The sequence below is a fragment of the Sus scrofa genome, chromosome 18 (assembly GCF_000003025.6).
Source record: "Sus scrofa isolate TJ Tabasco breed Duroc chromosome 18, Sscrofa11.1, whole genome shotgun sequence".
Lineage (NCBI taxonomy): Eukaryota > Metazoa > Chordata > Mammalia > Artiodactyla > Suidae > Sus > Sus scrofa.
In genome coordinates this window covers 50,532,703-50,551,836 of record NC_010460.4, presented here as the reverse complement: position 1 = coordinate 50,551,836, position 19,134 = coordinate 50,532,703, and the positions used below count along the sequence as shown (strand labels likewise).

The following is a 19,134-nucleotide window of genomic DNA, read 5'->3' as shown; positions in this document are numbered from 1 at the left end:
GGTCCCTCAAACAGGAAACATCCAGAAGTACAGGACTCACATAAAGAGCAGGAGAAACTAAGGGGTGGAAATATGTCTGCTTTTTTTTGGCCCCACCCACGGCGTGCGGAAATTCCTCAGGCAGAGCTGGAACCTGCACCACAGAGCGACCCGAGGCCCAGGAGTGACAATGCTGGATCCTTAACCCACTGTGCCACCAGAGAACTCCTGATATTGAAGTGAGGGAGAGATTGAGTAAGATGCTTTTTTGGCCAAACTGGGATTCCCCAAAGAAGCCGGGACAAACTAGTTCCAAGGCTGCACTCAGTTCAAATGGACAGATTTCCCCCAACAGGCAAGCACTTCCCCCGCACCAGCCTGGGTCCTACCACTGACCTCAGCTCTGACACGGGCTACCTGAAGGGACGTCAGACCCCACAGGTTAAGGACTCAGTCCCACAAGACCGCCCTTCCCTTCGGACACAATGCAAGTCCATTGTCACCTGTGCTTCTGACCAAGTGGCTGTAACTCAGAGGTTCCCAGGGCCTCCTCCTTGGGTTTGATTAATTTGCTAGAGTGGCTCACAGAACTCAGAAAGCTAGTTTACTCACTAGATTGCCAGTTTATTACAAAGGACACCAAAAGATTCGAATCAACAACCAGATGAAAATATCCACAGGGCAAGGCCCTGGAGGAGCTTGTCTCTAAGGGTTTGGGGACCTGGCAAAGGGACATGTTCTGGACCAACAACCTAGAAGCTCTCTGGACTCTGTCGTTTTGAACTTTTCTTTTTAGGGGCGCACCTGAGGCATATAGGAGTTTTCGGGCTAGGGCTCCAGCTGCAGCTGCCAGCCTAAGCCACAGCCACAGCAACGTGGGATCCTAACGCCCAGCGTGTGGCAACGCCGGACCCTTAACCCACTGAGAGGCCAGGGTTCTTAACCCCCTGAGCCACAACAGGAACTCCCTATGGAGGTTTTCATACATAAGCATGATCGATTAAATCATTGGCCACCTGTGATAACGTCAGCCTCCAGTGGAAAGCAGGTGGGCTGAAAGTTCCAACCCTCTAGCGACGCGGTTAGTTCCCCTGGCAACCAGTCCCCCTGCTTAGGTGCGTCCCAAAGTCACCCCATGAACATAAACTCAGCTGTGGTGGAAAAGGGCTTAACAAGACCTCCATTTCCCTCGATGCTCCGTAGGGATTTCAGGAGCTGAGGACAAAATACCAAGTGTTAGAACAAAAGATGCTCCCATTGTTGCTCTTACCACTCAGGAAATTCCATGGGTTTTGGGAGCTGCGAGCCATGAGCCATGGATGAAGACCAAAAGATATCAATCTGGGTATTACCCTAGCCTAAACGTGAGTGTGGAGATTTTAGCTCTACAGAGGCTGTACAAGTTGCTTAGTTACAGAAGTAGAATGATTAAAAAAAAAAAAAAAAAAAAAAAAAAAAAAAGGAAATCTAGGAGTTCCTCTTGTGGTGCAGCGAAAACAAATCTGACAAAGAACCATGAGGCTGAGGGTTCGATCCCTGGCCTCGCTCAGTGGGTTAAGGATTCGGCGTTGCCGTGAGCTGTGGTGTAGGTCGCAGACGCGGCTGGGATCAGGCAGTGCTGTGGCCATGGCGTAGGCCGGCGGCTACAGATCCAATTAGACCCCTAGCATATGGGAACCTCCATATGCCTCAGGTGCAGCCCTCAAAAGCCAAAAAAAAAAAAAAAAAAAAAAAAAAAATCTACAGGAAGCTTTTGTGTAATTATTAACCAGAGATGATATTCACAAATTCTGACTAAAAATTTGACGTGACCATATCTGCAGGAAGCAGCACTCGGCAGCCAGGGAGTGCTGGTTTTGTACAGATACGGCCGTGGAACTCCTGGGCCCTGGTGCCGCACAGGAAGTACAGTAGGCAGGCAAACACTTCCTGGGCTGGGGTTCACTAGATCTTACGTATCCAAAGGCCCGTGACACGTATAGCAGTTTACACTTTTCAAGGAGCATCTTTTGAGTCTTGGGCATGTGCAGCTAGGAGACAAGATAAAAAAACAGCCAAAATGAAGAGCACCCAAATTTTAACATAGCAATTTTCTATTAGCGGAAGTTCCCGGGTTTGGGATCGAACCAGTGCCACAGTAGTGACAACACTGGATCCTTAACCCACTGAGCCACCAGAAAACTCCTAAATATTTTTCCAAAGAAGACGTATAGATGGCCAATAGGTACACAGAATGATGCTCAAAGTTACTACTCATCAGGAAAACGCAAATCTAAACCACAATGAGGTATCATCTTTTTTTAAATATAAAAAAAGCCCTCTTTTTTTCTATTTACCTCTCCACCTGAGGCATATGGAAGTTCCCAGGCTAGGAATCAAATTAGAGCTGCAGCTGCTGGCCTACACCACAGCCACAGCAACTCAGGATCCAAGCTGCATCTGTGGCCTAAGCCGCAGCTCATGGCCACGCTGGATCCTTAACCAAGGCCAGGGATCAAACTTGCATCCTCTTGAATATTATGTTGTATTGGTTACCACTGAGCCACGATAGGAATTCCAGAACCCTCTTCTTTAAGCTTTCTTTTAGTTAGCTATTAAGGTATTACAGATGAAATATGACAGCTGGGATATGCTTTAAAACAAGCGAGTGGGAAGAAGGGGTGTACAGATGAGGCAACATGAACCAAATTGTGGGGGTGAGACCCAGAGCACATGGCTCGGTTGCTCTATTTTTTTCCCATTAGAAAACAAAAATACAATCCTGGGAACACAGTCAAATAATTACACTACCAAATGGAAGTAGATATTTGAAGCAATTACCTAGAAAACTCTAGGAAAGGACCCTATTCTGTTAAATTATTTTTACTTTCTTTTCTATCGCTACTTTGTTTTCTAAAAACTACTAACATAGATAATTGTGGCTCCTCTCAACATAGAAACGTCTTCAAAATATGTGCCAAGATTCAGTAAAGTCCACACCTAGAGATAAATCTATAGGACAAACAACTCAATTTCTTCAAAAATTAAATTATAAGAAAAAAAAGGAAGGGAAACCTATAGAATAAAAAGAAACTTGGAATACCCTTGTGGCTCAGCAGGTTAAGGATCTGGTGTCGTCACTGCTGTGGCTCGGGTTTGATTCCTGGCCCTGGAATTTCCACATGCCAAGGGCATGGCCAAAAAACAAGAACCTTAAGAGCTATCAGTAAATACAAGACAGTGTTTGGATCCTGATTCAAACCAACCAACCGTTAAGTTAATGAAACCATCAGAGAAATCTGAATACTGACTGGGTATCTGTTACTATAAAATGTGTCAGCTGGCTCACGACAATGGCGTTGTGCGTGCTTGCAGGCTAAGCAGTACCCCGTCGTGAGAGATGTACGCTGAAACCGTGCCTGGCGTGGGGTTCAAACCAATTCACTGGGACGAGGGCTCAGGTGGGGACACAGGGAAAACAAAAGTGACCACAGAACATCTGTTGAAAGTGGAGGATGAGTACACGGGCATTCTTTATACTGTTCTCTTTATTTTTGAAAATTTCCATAATAAAATAAGTTTTTAAAAATGAGAGTTTTGTTTTGATACTGTTGTATTATAAAACATTAAAGAATTTCCATTTTTAATGAAGACTTCCAGGCAGAAAAATATAATTTTCTGATGGACCATTAACTGGTACATTAACTTAAATCTTAACAATAGTTACTTAGAAACTGACAGAGAAAAAGAATTTTTAAAATATTGTACAAATTACTGAATGTCACTGTATCAATAAGACCACTGAAAATTTGAATTTTAAGCCAAAAGCAGAAAACTCTGATAAATTTCCATTCTAGGTAAGAGTGTGGGCTCTGGGGTCAGCCAGACCAGGTTCGTACCCTAGTTATGCCCCTTTCTACCTGCTAGATAAATGCAAGCCGTTTATTTCCGTGAGCCTCAAATCCCACATCTTCAAAGTGGGGGTGAGAAAACGTCGTCACCAGTGCAGTGCTTAGCACAGGGCCTGCCACACAGTAAGTGCTCATTAGATAATTAAACAAAGTCCGCTATCCTATTTCATCAACTCTAAACGTACATTTTCATACTCTAACATCTCTGAAATTGGGATGCATCTCATAATCAATGGCATATGATGGTTTAATTGGCATTTTTTTTCTTTAGTGGTATGTAAAATCATTGGTGCATACTACAAAATAGACAGCATCTAAAATTCAATATAATATGGTATTAATCATGATTGCAGTAAATTTCCAATTTCTGTTTTAAGATTTTTCTGAATATATAAGCAATTGAAATTTTAAAAATTTCAAAGTGTGAGCAAAATATTGCCAACATACAGCACAAACAGAAGTTCTGAAACAAATTAAAAAAAAAGTTCATCAATTCCATTTTCTTTCCTTTTAGGGCCGCACCTGCGGCATATGGAAGTTCCCAGGCTAGAGGTCGAATTGGAGCTACAGCTGCTGGCCTCCACCACAGCCACAGCAATGCCAGATCTAAGCCGAATCTGCAGCCTATGCTGCAGCTCATGGCAACGCTAGATCCTTAACCCACTGAGCAAGGCCAGGGATGGAACCCACATCCTCATGGATACTAGTCAGGTTCATTACCACTGAACCACAACGGGAACTCAATCACATTTTTGTATAAAACACAAGGGAGAAACCTAGCCAATCAACACACGACTGCTGCCACATGAAAAGGTACTTTTTATCAAAGAACGTACAAATGTTTATCATGTCTACAGTAACTGCCTAAGCTTTTCCACTGAACTGTTTTAAAAAATTCCACATATCCCCATTACTTCTTCTGTCCCAGTTACAGTACAATGACGGGGAGGAAGAGGGTTGGTTAAGACAACTCTCTAAGCAGTTTTCTGCTGTCCCTTCTTTCCAATCAGAGACTTGTGGATGTGAGGGATCACGCCTAGAAGGGAATGGAAAGAAACAGTATTAGCTAAAAGCAAGCAAACACACACACATACCTTTAAGCTGGCTACAGCACCCCACCTCAGGGCCTCAACCCAAAAGAGCGCTTACACAAAGAATGAAATTTACTTGCCAAGTCCTTTTATATTCGGATTCTGTTAAAGTACCTATACCAAGGGGTCTCTATCTTGGGGTCTGGAAACCCCTCTAAAACTATATATAAAATGGTATGATTTTTTTTTTTTTCTTTTTGCCATTTCTTGGGCCACTCTAGTGGCACATGGAGGTTCCCAGGCTAGGGGTCTAATCAGAGCTGTAGCTGCCAGCCTATGCCAGAGCCACAGCAACACGGATCCAAGCCGCGTCTGCAACCTACACCACAGCTCACGGCAACGCCGGATCCTTAACCCACTGAGCGAGGCCAGGGATCAAACCCAAAACCTCATGGTTCCTAGTCGGATTCGTTAACCATTGCGCCACGACGGGAACTCCTAAAATGGTATGATTTTATATACTTTTATGAAGAGTAACCACAGCTTTCAAGAGGTTCTCCAAACGTGATCCAAAAAGCATTAAGAACCACCAAGCATATCTCTCACCTTCATTGATCCTGACTCATTCAATTATCTTAGTCTTAATTTTCCAGAGCACCATATTAAGCCATTTCTCAAGATCATCTTTCAAACAGTTTAAAGGATACGGGAAATATTTTAAATACCAGGTTTTAAGTCTCATGGGAAATTTAGACAAGAATTTGCTAAAATCGAAACAGCACCGTATATGGCTACAAGGAGAAGAAATATTTATTCAAATCATAATGAAAAGAAGAGCAGAATTGTAACAGACTTAACACTTTTGGAATTTAAGTTTTCTAGTGGGCCACAGAAAAGTTCTGGATCACTGATCTCAATTATTTATTAGTTAGAAAGACCAGTTACAAGGAAGATCAAGATGGTGGAGCAGTGAGACATGGCGCTCGCCTTCTCCCACGAACACATCAAAAAAAAATCTCTGTGTAGAACGACTGGCATGGCATATCTACTCAAGGCCGGCAGGAGACCTTGGACCTTCAAAAAGGGCAAGAAACCCTCCACACCACTGGGTAGAACAAAAGGAAAAAACAAAAGACCAGTTATGTCCTATGCTGAAGAGGAAAACTACATACCACCCCCAGCTATGGTGGCCTTGATAAGCGAATCCAACTCTTCATCACCACGGATCGCAAGCTGCAAGTGGCGTGGAGTGATCCGCTTCACTTTGAGATCCTTGGAAGCATTACCTGCCAGCTCCAGCACCTACGAAAGGCATCGTGAGATAGCACATCACACAAAGTGTTTAAGGATTTGATTCGGACCTGCAATTAAGCTAAAAAGATCACCAGAGTATCTACACATAAAACAGAAGATACATATAAACCTACACATTTTTTTCCTCTTTCTTTTTTTTTTTTTTTTTTTTTTTTTTTTTGTCTTTTGTCTTTTTGTCTTTTTTGTTGTTGTTCTTGTTGTTGCTATTTCTTGGACCGCTCCCGCGGCATATGGAGGTTCCCAGGGTAGGGGTTGAATCGGAGCTGTAGCCACCGGCCTACACCAGAGCCACAGCAACGCAGGATCCGAGCCGCGTCTGCAACCTACACCACAGCTCACGGCAACGCCGGATCGTTAACCCACTGAGCAAGGGCAGGGACCGAACCCGCAACCTCATGGTTCCTAGTCGGATTCGTTAACCACTGCGCCACGACGGGAACTCCCCTTTTCCTCTTTCTATAATACTCGCACAGAACTCTTTTTACTTCATTTGGCCCTTTTATATTCAACCTTTGCAGGAGAACTAGAGACATGAGAAAAACAAATGACTTTTATGGAAAGAAATAAAGACAAGGGCTAATACTATCCCTTAGTCAAGACTCTAAATGTGAAGATCTAGAAAAATACTAATATATTTTAATATACTCATGTAATCTATTTTTTCATAGCCCTTAACAGCTGGATTTTATTTTATTTTATTTTTTTTGTCTTTTTTTGCTATTTCTTTGGGCCACCCCTGCGGCATATGGAGGTTCCCAGGCTAGGGGTCGAATTGGAGCTGCAGCCCCTGGCCTACACCAGAGCCACAGCAACGCGGGATCTGAGCCACGTCTGCAACCTACACCACAGCTCACAGCAACGCTGGGTCCTTAACCCACTGAGCGAGACCAGGGATCGAACCCGCGACCTCATGGTTCCTAGTCGGATTCGTTAACCACTGCACCACAATGGGAACTCCTATAAGGGGAATTTTCAACTAGCGAAATCTCAACATTCGTCTTGGACGTAAAACTGCATTTCTCTTTTTTGGAGCCTCCAGACTATATTGGCCATTATAAAACCTTTGATAGAAGTAACAGAAAAATAACTCCAGAGAGTTCCCTATGGCACAGCAAGTTAAAGATCCAGGGTTGTCACTGCAGTGGCTTGGGTTGCTGCTGTGGCTAGACTGCTGGCCTGGGAACTTTCATGTGCCATAGGCGCAGCAAAAACAAAACCAAAAAACCCCCGAGGGACTCCGAGTCTCCTCACTTAAAAAGAGTGGTGGGAAGCCTTGGTGTACATCTGAAGCAATAAGCAAGCTATGAAAACCAGCAGTACCTCATTCCATTCTCTCCAGGACTACGGTCTCTGAAGCTCCCCAAGTGACCCTCGTGTGAAGGCAACGTTGAAAAGTGGTTACCCCGACTTAGATTTCAGTATTTTCCTTACCTCTGTGAATGACTAAAACCTCAAACTGAAAAATGTGGAGAGTACACATTGACTGTTTATATATATATGTTTCTTGTTTAATCTCAACCTAGAAAATTACAATCAAAGTTCCTAAGAATAAAGGAAATGGGAGTTTAGATGGAATTTAAACATTGAGCCAGAAGCCTATGCCTCCACATGAGGGAACAAAATGCACACCTTCTGAAAAGTCTGTTACCTAAGCAAATAGAAACTGGCGTAATAAAGGAGAAAGACTCTCGACTAGTACCAACACAAAAAATATCATCAACACAAAATCCCTGCTCATGACACAGAAAAGTTACAACTCTTAATGTGAACTCTCCCATGGGAGAACAATGCCTTGGAGGGTAATGAAATGGCAACACTGATGATTAACACACAGGTGAAACCTACATCTTTCAAACCAGCTCCCAGCCACATCTTTCCCAAGTAAGAACCGTCCCTGTTTCTACCAGGTTGGCTTGCGTGCTACGCAAATTACCTCCCTGGCTTGGAAGGGAGCTGAAGGAGTTTCACGGCTTCCCTTCCGTTTTCCTTAATTAGGATGGAAGAAGTGGTGGTCCATGACCCAAGAATTAGGAACTATGGCCCCACTAACTTACCTTCTTGACCTGTTGAACTGAGCAAGGTAGAGCATTTCATGCACACAAGCACGCAGAGAACCAGAAGGCCCGGTTAGATCTTTTACCAAATTTCGTATCATCGTAATAAACTTGTGATTTAAAAAAAAAGTATTAAGAGTTCCCAACATGGCTCAGAGGTAATGAACCCGACTGGTATTCATGAGGACACAGGATCGATCCCTGGCCTTGCCATGAGCTGTGGTGTAGGTGGCAGACGAGACTTAGATCCCGAGTTGCTGTGGCTGTGGTGTAGGCCGCCAGCCACAGCTCTGATTTGACCCCTAGCTTGGGAATTTCCATATGTTGTAGGTACAGCCCTAAAAAAAAGTGTCATGAGTTCTGGTTGTGGTGAAGCAGAAACAAATCTGACTAGTACCCAAAAGGATCCGGGTTCGATCCCTGGCCTGGGTCAGTGGGTCGGGGATTTGGTGTTGCCGTAAGCTGTGGTGTAGGCTGACAGCTGTAGCTGCGATTCCACCCCCTAGCCTGGGGACATCCATATGCCAAGGGTGCAGCCATAAAAAGCATAAATAAATAAATCAATAAAAATAAAAGCTATTTGCACTGTGTCTTTCTTTCTGTCTGTCTTTTTAGGGCCGCACCCCGCGGCATATGGAGGTTCCCAGGCTAGGGGTCCAATGGGAGCTGAAGCCGCCTGCCTACACCACAACCACAGCAACGGGGGATCCAAGCCACCCACGTCCTCATGGATGCTAGTCGAGTTCGCTAACCGCTGAGCCATGAAGGGAACTCCTGCACTGTCTTAAAAAAAAAAAAAAAAACCCGAGTTCTCTTGTGGCTCAGTGGGATAAAGATCTGGCGTCACAGGTTGCTGCTGTGGAGGAGTTTGATCCCTGGCCTGGGAACTTCCCCATGCCCCGGGTACAGCCAATAAAAGATAAAAGAAAAGAAAAAAAAAAGGGGGATCACCACACTGGCAAAAATTTATCCCATCTTCATGGAAATGTTCTAATATTAGGTTGTGATGATGGCTGCACATCTATACATAAAACTCACTGAATCATGGAAAAAAGTCCATCCCATCTCAAATCTTTATTAACTCACAGTTACACTGTAATATTGCAAATATCGCTTATTGATCACATAGATACTTCAGTCTAATTAGAGGAGTGCACTGTTTAAATTGTCTTACACTTGTTCGTCACATCATTTTAAAATAAGGATTGCTGACCCTTGCTTAACTTTATTATTACTATTTTTCCCCCATTTCAGCTGCACCCAAGGCAACCCTTGCTTGACTTCAAAAACAAGCATACCCAAGTTCCGTGGGACACTGGTACTGGGTAACGGGCTGCTAAGATTCCGCTAATACCGCTATTATTTGTTTCAAGCCCATTCTCCATTCTTGCATTTGCGTCTAGGACAGCCCGGGGAGTCCCACATATCCCACCCCACTAACCTCAGCGGTGAGGTACTCCAGAATCGCGGCACTGTACACCGCAGCGGTGGCACCAACCCTTCCGTGGCTTGTGGTGCGAGTCTTCAAATGTCTGTGGATGCGGCCCACGGGAAACTGCAAGAGAGACCATCCAAATGGGAAGCAATGAAGCCTTAACGTCACACTACTGAGTGTATCAGAGGCTGAATAATATGAGTAAAGCATGAAATACAAGATTTGTTTACACATATCAGAAGCCAAATCTATTTGGCAATAAACAGTCCTCAGGGTCTTACATGTTGTCATGTCCTAGTAATCAGTCCCACATCTTCATGCCTGCTTTGACCCCTCCTGAGGAGAGAATAAGTTTAAAAACCAAACCAAACCAAACCTTGGGGTTTTTATGAGTTAATTTCTACATAGTGTGTCGTCATTATAAAAGGAAGAGAAGCTAATTCAGTTGTCACCAACTACACACTCCACAGTGCTATTCCTCGGCCTCACAGGCTCACGTGACCATGAACCTCTACCACCTTCTTTAGGCCTCAACTTCATTCTACTTTCCTCAGGTTCAAGAGGTGACCTAAAAGCCAAGAAAACCAACACCATTCTCTCATGGTGACTCTTTCTACTTTCTGAGAATAGGGGCTTCCTCACTGCAGAAGGATGCTAATCCCACCTGTCTGGGCCTCCGACTACCCGCTCCCCCAACTTTCTTAAGGACCCTGCCTCACCTTGTCATTGCTCTATCATTTCAGCAGCTCCAATAACTTCCTTTCTGCTGGCTCCTTTAGGCAAAATTTAAAAGCGCACCTTGAGTTCACATTGTGGCTCAGTGGTAATGACCCCAACTAGTAACCTTGAGGATGAGGGTTCAATCCCTGACCTCGCTCAGTGGGTTAAGGATCTGGTGTTGCAGTGAGCTATGGTGAAGGGCACAGATGTGGCTTGAATCCAGCGTAGCTGTGGCTGTGGCTGGCAGCTGCAGCTCCAATTGGATCCCCAGCCCCAGAACTTCCACACGCTGCAAGTGGGACCCTAAAAAGCGAAGAGAAAAAAAAGCAAACTTTAAACCCTGCACTTTCTTGTCAACCATTTCCTCCCACTCTAAACCTGGCTTCTGTTGAACACCACTGCTTCTTTTTTCGGTCTCACCCACGGCATGTGGAAGTTCCCTGGCCAGAGACTAAACCTGTGCCACAGCAGTGACCACACCAGATCTGTAACCTGCTGTACCATACGCAGATTCCTGAACACCGTTCTTAAAGGCCAGTAGTAGCATTTTAATCACCGAATCTATCCGCTGCTTCTAGATGGCACCCTTAGGAGAAAAGGCGTGATTATTTTGTTTTGTTCCCACTCCTTCCCTAACTCTAAGCCCCCCAGGGTCAGGGCCCAGGACTAACTCCCTTCCGTGCCCTAAGCGACTGGCTTGGTGTCTGATACAGAGCAGTTCAAAAACCACTCTTCCTCAGGCTGCAGTGAGTACACAGTTTCGACACTAACTCTGACTACTCCTCACTTTTTTTTTTTTTTTGCTTTTTAGGGCCGCACCCGTGGCATATGGGAGTTCCCAGGCTAGGGATTGAATGGGAGCTGCAGCCGCCGGCCTACACCACAGCCACAGCAACACAGGATCTGAGCCGTGTCTGCGACCTATACCAGAGCTCATGGCAACACTGGATCCTTAACCCACTGAGCAAGGCCAGGGATCAAACCCGCAACCTCATGGTTCCTGGTCGGATTCATTTCCACTGTGCCATGACGAGAACTCCTCCCCAGGCTTTTTGTTGTGACTCAAATATCACATCAAATACAGTAAGGGAGGGGTCCACTGATATCCTCTGTTCTTTCGCCATGCTCTACTTAGGAAATTCACCCACAGCAAAAGCCATCAATTTTACTTAAGTGATCTTAAATTTGTAATTCTTTCAATCACCTCTCTTGGAAAGTTGGACTCAAACCTACAACTTCTGAATGTTTTGGTGGAACTTCAAAATACCGCCACTTGAATTTATTATTTCATACCTTGTCCCTACCACAAAATCCTCCACCCTTTAAGTTCTAAGTCTTAGAGAAACTTCTCTTTGACTTGCTTCTCAACCCTATACCTCTCCCCCCATTTTTTGGGAGCATACTTTTGCCTTCTAGTCCTTTCCATCCCACTCAAATTCAAGTATGTATTACCTTAGTCCTAAATCACTATAATAGCTTGCATCTCTTTTTTACTTCCCCCTTCAAGTTAAGGACACATCAAATAAATTTTGAGATTTCCAAAATGGCTCCAAAATACAGAACAATTCATCAAGTGTTAAGTGCTCACCCCCCTCCTCTGATACCATCTGCATCATCTCATCCTCTTGCTAAAAAACTTTCAATGGCTCACTGCTGCCAAGAGGATAATAATCCAAAACTCAAGAGTCTGACTTTCAAACTGTGCTATTTAAAAAAGTGTCTCATATGTAGGGAATAATTCTTGTCTTTTCTTTTTCTTTTAGGGCCACACCTATGGCATATGGAGGTTCCCAAGCCAGGGGCTGAATCGGAGCTGCAGCTGCTGGCCTACATCACGACCACAGCAACTCGGGATCTGAGCAGTGTCTGCAACCTACACCACAGCTCATGGAAATGCTGGATCCTTAACCCGCTGACAAGGCCAGGGATCAAACCTGTGTCCTCACGGATGCCAGTCAGATTTGTTTCCACCAAGCCATGACAGGAACTCTGTAGGGAATAATTCTTAACTTATTCAGAAATTTCTGAGTTTGTAGATTAAAGCTGCAACCATTCAAATACATGAAATTTGAAAATGATTTAGTGTTTTGAGTATATTATTCAATCTACATTTGAAGATATTGGGAGAATATTCAGAGGACTGGTGGATAGACGGTACATTATTCTACGCAAAATTCTATCTCATCTTGAAAGCTGATGTATTGCTACAAACACCTTCTTAAAAATAAAAGCAAAAGCATACTCACTTCAATATAATTTATAAAAGAACTAGGAATACAATTATAATGTAGAATAATAGATTTTAAGAGAATGAAATCACCGAATTTCATTTAAGATCTTTTTATAACTTGTCTTCAATTAGAAGAGAATACTAATTAAAAGACAGTTGCTCTGTAACTTATATTTTGATCAACTAATGTCATTATTTAAGGTAATACAAGTCCATTTTTTGTAATTACAGAAACACTCACGAGTCATGAATTACAACAGTAAAGAAAATAATGTAATAACGAATTGGAGCAGCACGGATCCATTACCTGTAGCCCAGCTCTCTGTGAGCGAGACACTGCCTTAGCCTTGGCCTTTCCACTGTCCTTTCCAGCTTTACCTCCAGCCTAGGGGGAAAAAAGGTTCCAGATGAAGACTAAAAAATGCTATTTCACATATATTTAGGAAACAAAACTTCTTCTAGTTTTACGTTAGGTGGTTAAAAAAAATCTGTTATCTCCTTCTTTCATTTTAAATATACCCATGCTGTATCACCATTTATTAAATTATATAAAAATGAGGTCAAACCTTAAATATTTATTAAAAATGAGATTTCTAGGGACTTTCCCTTGTGGCTCAGTAGTAACGAACCCAGTTAGTATCTATGAGGACTCAGGTTTGATCCCTGGTCTCACTCAGTGGGTTAAGGATCTGGCATTAGTTGCGTGAACCGTGGTATAGGTTGCAGACTCAGCTTGGATCCCATGTTGTAGCTGCAGCTCTGATTTGACTCCTAGCCTGGGAACTTCCACAGGCCACAGGTGCGACCCTAAAAAAAAAAAGAGAGAGATTTCTAACTTTTTTTTTTCAGGGCTGTACCTGCAGCATGTGAAAGTTCCCAGACTAGGGGTCGAAATGGAGCTACAGCTGCCGCCCTACACCACAGCCACAGCAACGTGGGATCCGAGCTTCGTCTGCGTCCTACACCACAGCTCATGGCAACGCTGGATCCTTAGCCCACTGAGCCAGGCCAGGGATCGAACCCGAATCCTCATGGTTACTAGTTGGATTCATTTCCCCTGCACCACAATGGGAACTCCGAGATTTCTAAAAATTTGAACATAATTTTCAAATTTGAGATTGAAAAATTTTCATCAACTTAACATAATTCTTATGCTAGAAATATTTCATAATGAAATTCTATTTTTCTTTTTCAGCCATATCTCTAACATATGGAAGTTCTTGGGCCAGGGATCTAATCAGAGTTGCAGCTATGACCTCTGCCACAGTTGTGGCAATGCTGGGTCCTTAACCTGCTGTGCCACAGTGGAACTCCCATAATGAAAAACTTTAAAACAATGTTAGCATATGTCTTTTTCACAGAAACATCCAGAACTTAGCTCTTCTGGGAGGGAAAAAAACTCTCAGAAAATTAAACACAGAATTACCATATGATCTACCAATTCCACATCTTGGCACATACCCAAGGAATTGAAAACAGACACTCAAACATATTTTGTACACTCATGTTCACAGCAGTATTATAAATATCAGCTAAAAGGGAGAAACAACCTAAATGTCCATCATGGATAAATGAATAGGCCAAACTGTGGTATATACACCACAGAATAGTATTCAGTTATGAAAAGGGAATTCTGATACATTCTACAATATGGGTAAATGGTGAAAACATACAAAGTGAAATAAACCAACTGCCAAAAGACAATCATGTATGATTCCACTTATATGAGGTACCTAGTCAAAATCATAAGAACAGAGGAGTTTCCATGGTGGTTCAGTGGTTTTAAGAAGAGTCTCCATGAGAATGAGGGTTCAATCCCTGGCCTCTCAGTGGGTTAAGGATCTGGCGTTGCCATGGCTGAGGCATAGGCCAGCAGCTACAGCCTGGGAACTTCCGTGTGCCAAGGGTGTGGCCATTTAAATAAAAAACATAAGAACAGAAAGCAGAATAATGGCTGCCAGAGGATGGGGAAAAGTGTGGAAGGGAGAATTACTGTTTAATGGGCACAGAGTTTCAATTTGGGAAGATAAAGTCCCAGAGATGACTGACAACAGTGGTTGCACAACAATGTTAATATACTTACTGACACTGAATTGTACTTCTTTATTTTCTTTTTAGGGCCATAGGTGCGGCATATGGAAGTTCCCAGACTAGGAGTCAAATCGGAGCTGCAGGCCTATGCCACTGACACAGCAGCACAGGATCCAAGGTGCATCTGTGACCTACACCACAGCTCACAGCAACGCCTGATCCTTTGAGGCCAGAATCAAACCCGCATCCTCATAGTTACTAGTCAGGCTCGTTACTGCTGAGCCATGCCAGGAACCCCCCGAATTGTACACTTTACAATGGCAAAATGGAAATCGTTGTTACGTGTATTAAAAAAGACATTCAAACTTTCTCACGGGTTAAACAAATACTACTTCCAGTTGATATAAAGTAATTATTTACCAAATAACCTTAATGTTCACAAATGAGGCAAAGTATATAAATACCGTGGACCAGGCACCCATTTCAACAAAGAGATCGCAGATGTATGCTGATAAGGAACAACTCTGAAAAGCCACCTGTGTAAAAGGCAAGGGATGTGGAAGTACGGAGAGCTTCTGTTTATGTAAAAGTGGAGCACTGCAGAGTGTGTCCATATACATCTAGTCACAAAGTAAGTTAGAGAAGTTATTTGCCTCTAGGGAGGGAATACTAAGGATCTGGCTAGACAAGGAAACCAATATTCTCTTTGGATTTTTTTTGTGGGAGGGGGGACAAGCACAAGGCATGCGGAAGTTCCCAGGCCAAGGATCAAACCCAAGCCACAGCAGCAGCCACAGCTGCTGCAGTGACAATCCCAGATCCTTAACCCGACGCGCCACAGAACTCCTCGTTGGATGGTTTGATTTTACTATTTGAAATCTATGATTTCTTGTCTGTTTAAAACAAACAAAAACTAGTTAAAGAAATCAGTTTCCAAGATTGGCTAGCTGTTTGAGGGTCTGTGTTTTTTTGCGTGGTTTTTTTTTTTTGGTTTTGTTTTGGGTTTTTTTGCTTTTTAGGGGCTGCACCCGCAACATATGTTAAGTTCCCAGGCCAGGAGTCGAATAGGAGCTACAGCTGCCAGCCTGAGCCACAGCAACTTGGGATCTGAGCCATGTCTGCGACCAACACTGTAGCTCACAGCAATGCCGGATCCTCAACCCACTGAGGTCAGGGATCAAACACACACCTTCATGCATACTAGTCAGATTCGTTACCACTAAGCCACAACAGGAACTCCTAAAATATTCTTTAGGCTAACAATCAACTATGTACACCACTTCAAGCACTACCCCATCCCTGGGGTCTCAGATGATTTAATGTTTACTTCCCAAAAACCACATGGAGGGAAGAAAAAGGTCTTGGCAGGTACTAGAAGCAGGGGGAAAAAACCTAATAACTAATATCTCTTCCTTAAATTTAAAAATTTAGCGAGAGACTGATTTAATAGAATTGATAATTTGTAGCCTTCTACAAGGATGCCTCATATATGTTAATAATCTCTGTTTTGTTTTGTTTTTTTTTTTTTGCTTTTTAGGGCCACACCCATGGCATATAGAAGTTCCCAGGCTAGAGGGCGAATTGAAGAAGATACAACTGCCGGCCTACAACACAGCCACAGCAACGAAGGATCCAAGCCTCATCTGTGACCTACACCACAGCTCATGAACACTGGATCCTTAACCCACTGAGTGAAGCCAGGGATCAAACCCAAATCCTCATGGCTCCTAGTCAGGTTTGTTAACCGCTGAGCCATGAAGGGAACTCCTATTTTATAATTTCTGACCATGCTGCTATACAAGAAAAGCTTTCACATCAATTGATTTCTGAGGTCAGTTTAAGTAACCATATATTCTCACTTATTCTTCAAATAAATCTTTTCAGCTCTATTTGCCCTGGTGTAAAACATTTAAAAACCTCTCAATTGATATATGAGTCTAAAATTATAATCACTGTCTATGAATGAATTATGAAATAAGTAGTTATCAATTAAAAGTTACCAACTGCAAAACACCCCATGTTTCCCAGTTTACTGTTTGTAAGCAATGCTATGCTTACTGTTTCAAATGCATCATATTTGTTGTTTAACTTATTTGCTTTTCAAAGAAGTGGACATGAAATTAATTTTTAAAAATCTCAGTCAACTAAATGACTACTTCCACAGTTTGGAGGCTTCACATACATTTCTTTCTTTTCTTTTCTTTCTTTCTTTTTTTTTTTTTTTTGCTTTTTAGGGCCGCACCTGTGGCCTGTGGAGGTTCCCAGGCTAGGGGTCTAATCAGAGCTACAGCTGCCGGCTTACACCACAGCCACAGCAACTCGGGATCCAAGCCTCGTCTTCGACCTACACCACAGCTCAGGGCAACGCGGGATCCTTAACCCGCTGAGCAGGGCCAGGGATCGAACCGGCAATCTCATGGTTCCCAGTCGGATTCGTTTCCGCTGTGCCCTGACGGGAACTCCACAGATACATTTGTTATATTTAACAAAAACATACTTTTATGGAACCAAACTTATGTGAATACAAAACTGCACAGAAAATGAATAATTACTTTCTCTTCACCACCCCCTCAAACTGTGCTTACGTTACACTCTCCCAACTTCGCACATTTCAAAGACGATGGACTGAGAAACAAACTACAAGCATGACAAAATTTTTCTTCCAAGATCCGAGTGAGTATTAACCTGAGTTAGAAAATACGCCTACGGAGCCGGCTAAAGTACATTTCATTCAAAAAAAGTTGAAAACTGGATGCCAACCTGCTTTCACCTTAGTTTAACAGTCACGTGCTCACTCACTTCTCCTTAAGCTCAAAAAATCTCAAAACAAGAATGACACCCCACGCCTCCTGTATTTTTAGCTTACGTGAACGCCCGTGTATTTTTAGCTGCTGGTAAAGGGGCAGCCAATATACGGCACGTCGCTAAAGATTAAGTGGGGGACACCCTAAAACCCAGCGAGGAGCAGGAGAAGCATGAGCTCCGGCAAACCAGTTCACGGAGCAGCTGCAAGCCGTGCCTCGGTCGGCTGTGGAAGTGCTTCCGCTAACTGCACACCAGTTGCGGAGACCGGGTGCAACGATCCACAAGGTCGACTCCGGTTCTGAGGTGTGAGAACGTCACAATAACCACAATTTCTGCCTGCGGTTCAGCACCCGGCAGGGCTGTCTCCGGAGGGCGCTCGGGCGGACCCTGCTCGTCGCCTCGGCGTCGCCGGCTCACTCCCGAGCGGGGCACAGCCAGCGCTCGCCGCCTTTCCCTCCCAACTTTACACCGGGCCAAGTTCTCTCCACTCGCGTCTCTGAAAACCCGCACTTTCTAACCCACGCACAATGTGGGGCTCTAAGTGGGTCGCGGGGACCACGGAGGTGCTGCGGTGCTGCGAGGGCTGTTCGGCTCAGGGCCGCCCGGGCCGAGGCCCGCGCACCTCGGTTCGCGCCAGCGCCGCGGCGGGCGAGGCCGGGACCGCGGGCAGCCCCGCCGCCTGACGTCCGCCCCGCCGCTGTCGTCGCCGCCTGACGCCCATCGCCGCCTCAACAGGTAGCGGCGCCGCCTAGCCATCGACGCCCGCCCCGCAGCCCTCACCATGGTCTCGGCCGCTCCCGCCCTCGGTCCCGCCGAGCCGTCGCCGCCGCTGCCGCAGCACCGACCGCCACTGCCGCCGCCGTCGCCGCCGCCGCTGCCGGAGCTCGGACAATAACCGAGGCCCGCCTCACAGAGCCCCGGCCAATGCCCGCTCGCCTTGCTCGTTTGAACCCCGCCGGCCGCCCAATCGTGAGCCTCCTTCTAGACAGACCCCGCCCCCTCGGCCCCTCCTCCCTAACGGCTGTTTGTTTTTGCACACGGCACGCGGAGGCGGGGCCTCGGACCCCCAACACAGACGCGCCTGTGCGCGACCAGGGGCGGGGCCAAACTCCCCTCTCCGCCAGTCTTCAGGGCTGGAGCCTGACAAACGGAGGGATTCACCAATGAAAGGGGACGGCTGGAGGAAGTTATCCAATTAGAACATCGCCCGCGAGCAGGGGAGGCGGGTCGCGGGGAACGACAGCGCGATTAGCCAATGGGTGGAACGACTTGAGGCGGCTCTGACTTTCCCGCCCTTTCTTAGTGTCTGAGAACTGTTTGGGAAGGGAACTGCTGTCTGTCTGCTTCCCCTGGCGGCTTTTCAGATTCTGATTATTTCTCCGTGCTAGCGGAGGCTCGCTTCACGGCGGCACTGCTCCGGGGCATCTCGTGGCCCTTCGCCTCAGCGCCTTCCCTCTGCCGTTAGGTTAGCCGCCCAGCGAAAAGGGGGAGAAACTCTGAAATGGGGTCGCAATCTCCGAGCCTGCGGCCAAGTTGAGGCACGCGCGCGAAGAAGGGCTCGTCGGCCCACGGCCACTGCCCCCGGCTGCCCCCAGGACCACACAGCCCGCAGTTGCCGGGGCCCGGTCCGGGCTCGGGGCCAACT

At 45.1% G+C, this 19,134-nt stretch overlaps 1 protein-coding gene across 1 annotated transcript; it reads right to left on the bottom strand.

Annotated features, from left to right (window-relative positions):
* Window positions 3,496–18,455, bottom strand: LOC100512448 (histone H2A.V). Its single transcript, XM_021078658.1, has 5 exons — window positions 18,270–18,455; window positions 12,961–13,038; window positions 9,710–9,823; window positions 6,073–6,202; window positions 3,496–4,905 (listed from the first exon to the last, which is right to left on the bottom strand). Exons 1-5 carry the CDS (start codon window positions 18,270–18,272, stop codon window positions 4,844–4,846), a joined length of 387 nt encoding a protein of 128 aa, XP_020934317.1. The 5' UTR covers window positions 18,273–18,455; the 3' UTR covers window positions 3,496–4,843.

What these genes read in the sequence shown, in the direction of transcription:
- LOC100512448 (XM_021078658.1), bottom strand. An exon ending in TGGAGTACCTCACCGCTGAG is followed by an intron (nt 6,203 to 9,709) that starts GTTAGTGGGGTG and finishes TGCCTTTCGTAG; the next exon opens with GTGCTGGAGCTGGCAGGTAA. An exon ending in GGCCACCATAGCTGGGGGTG is followed by an intron (nt 4,906 to 6,072) that starts GTATGTAGTTTT and finishes ATTCCCTTCTAG; the next exon opens with GCGTGATCCCTCACATCCAC.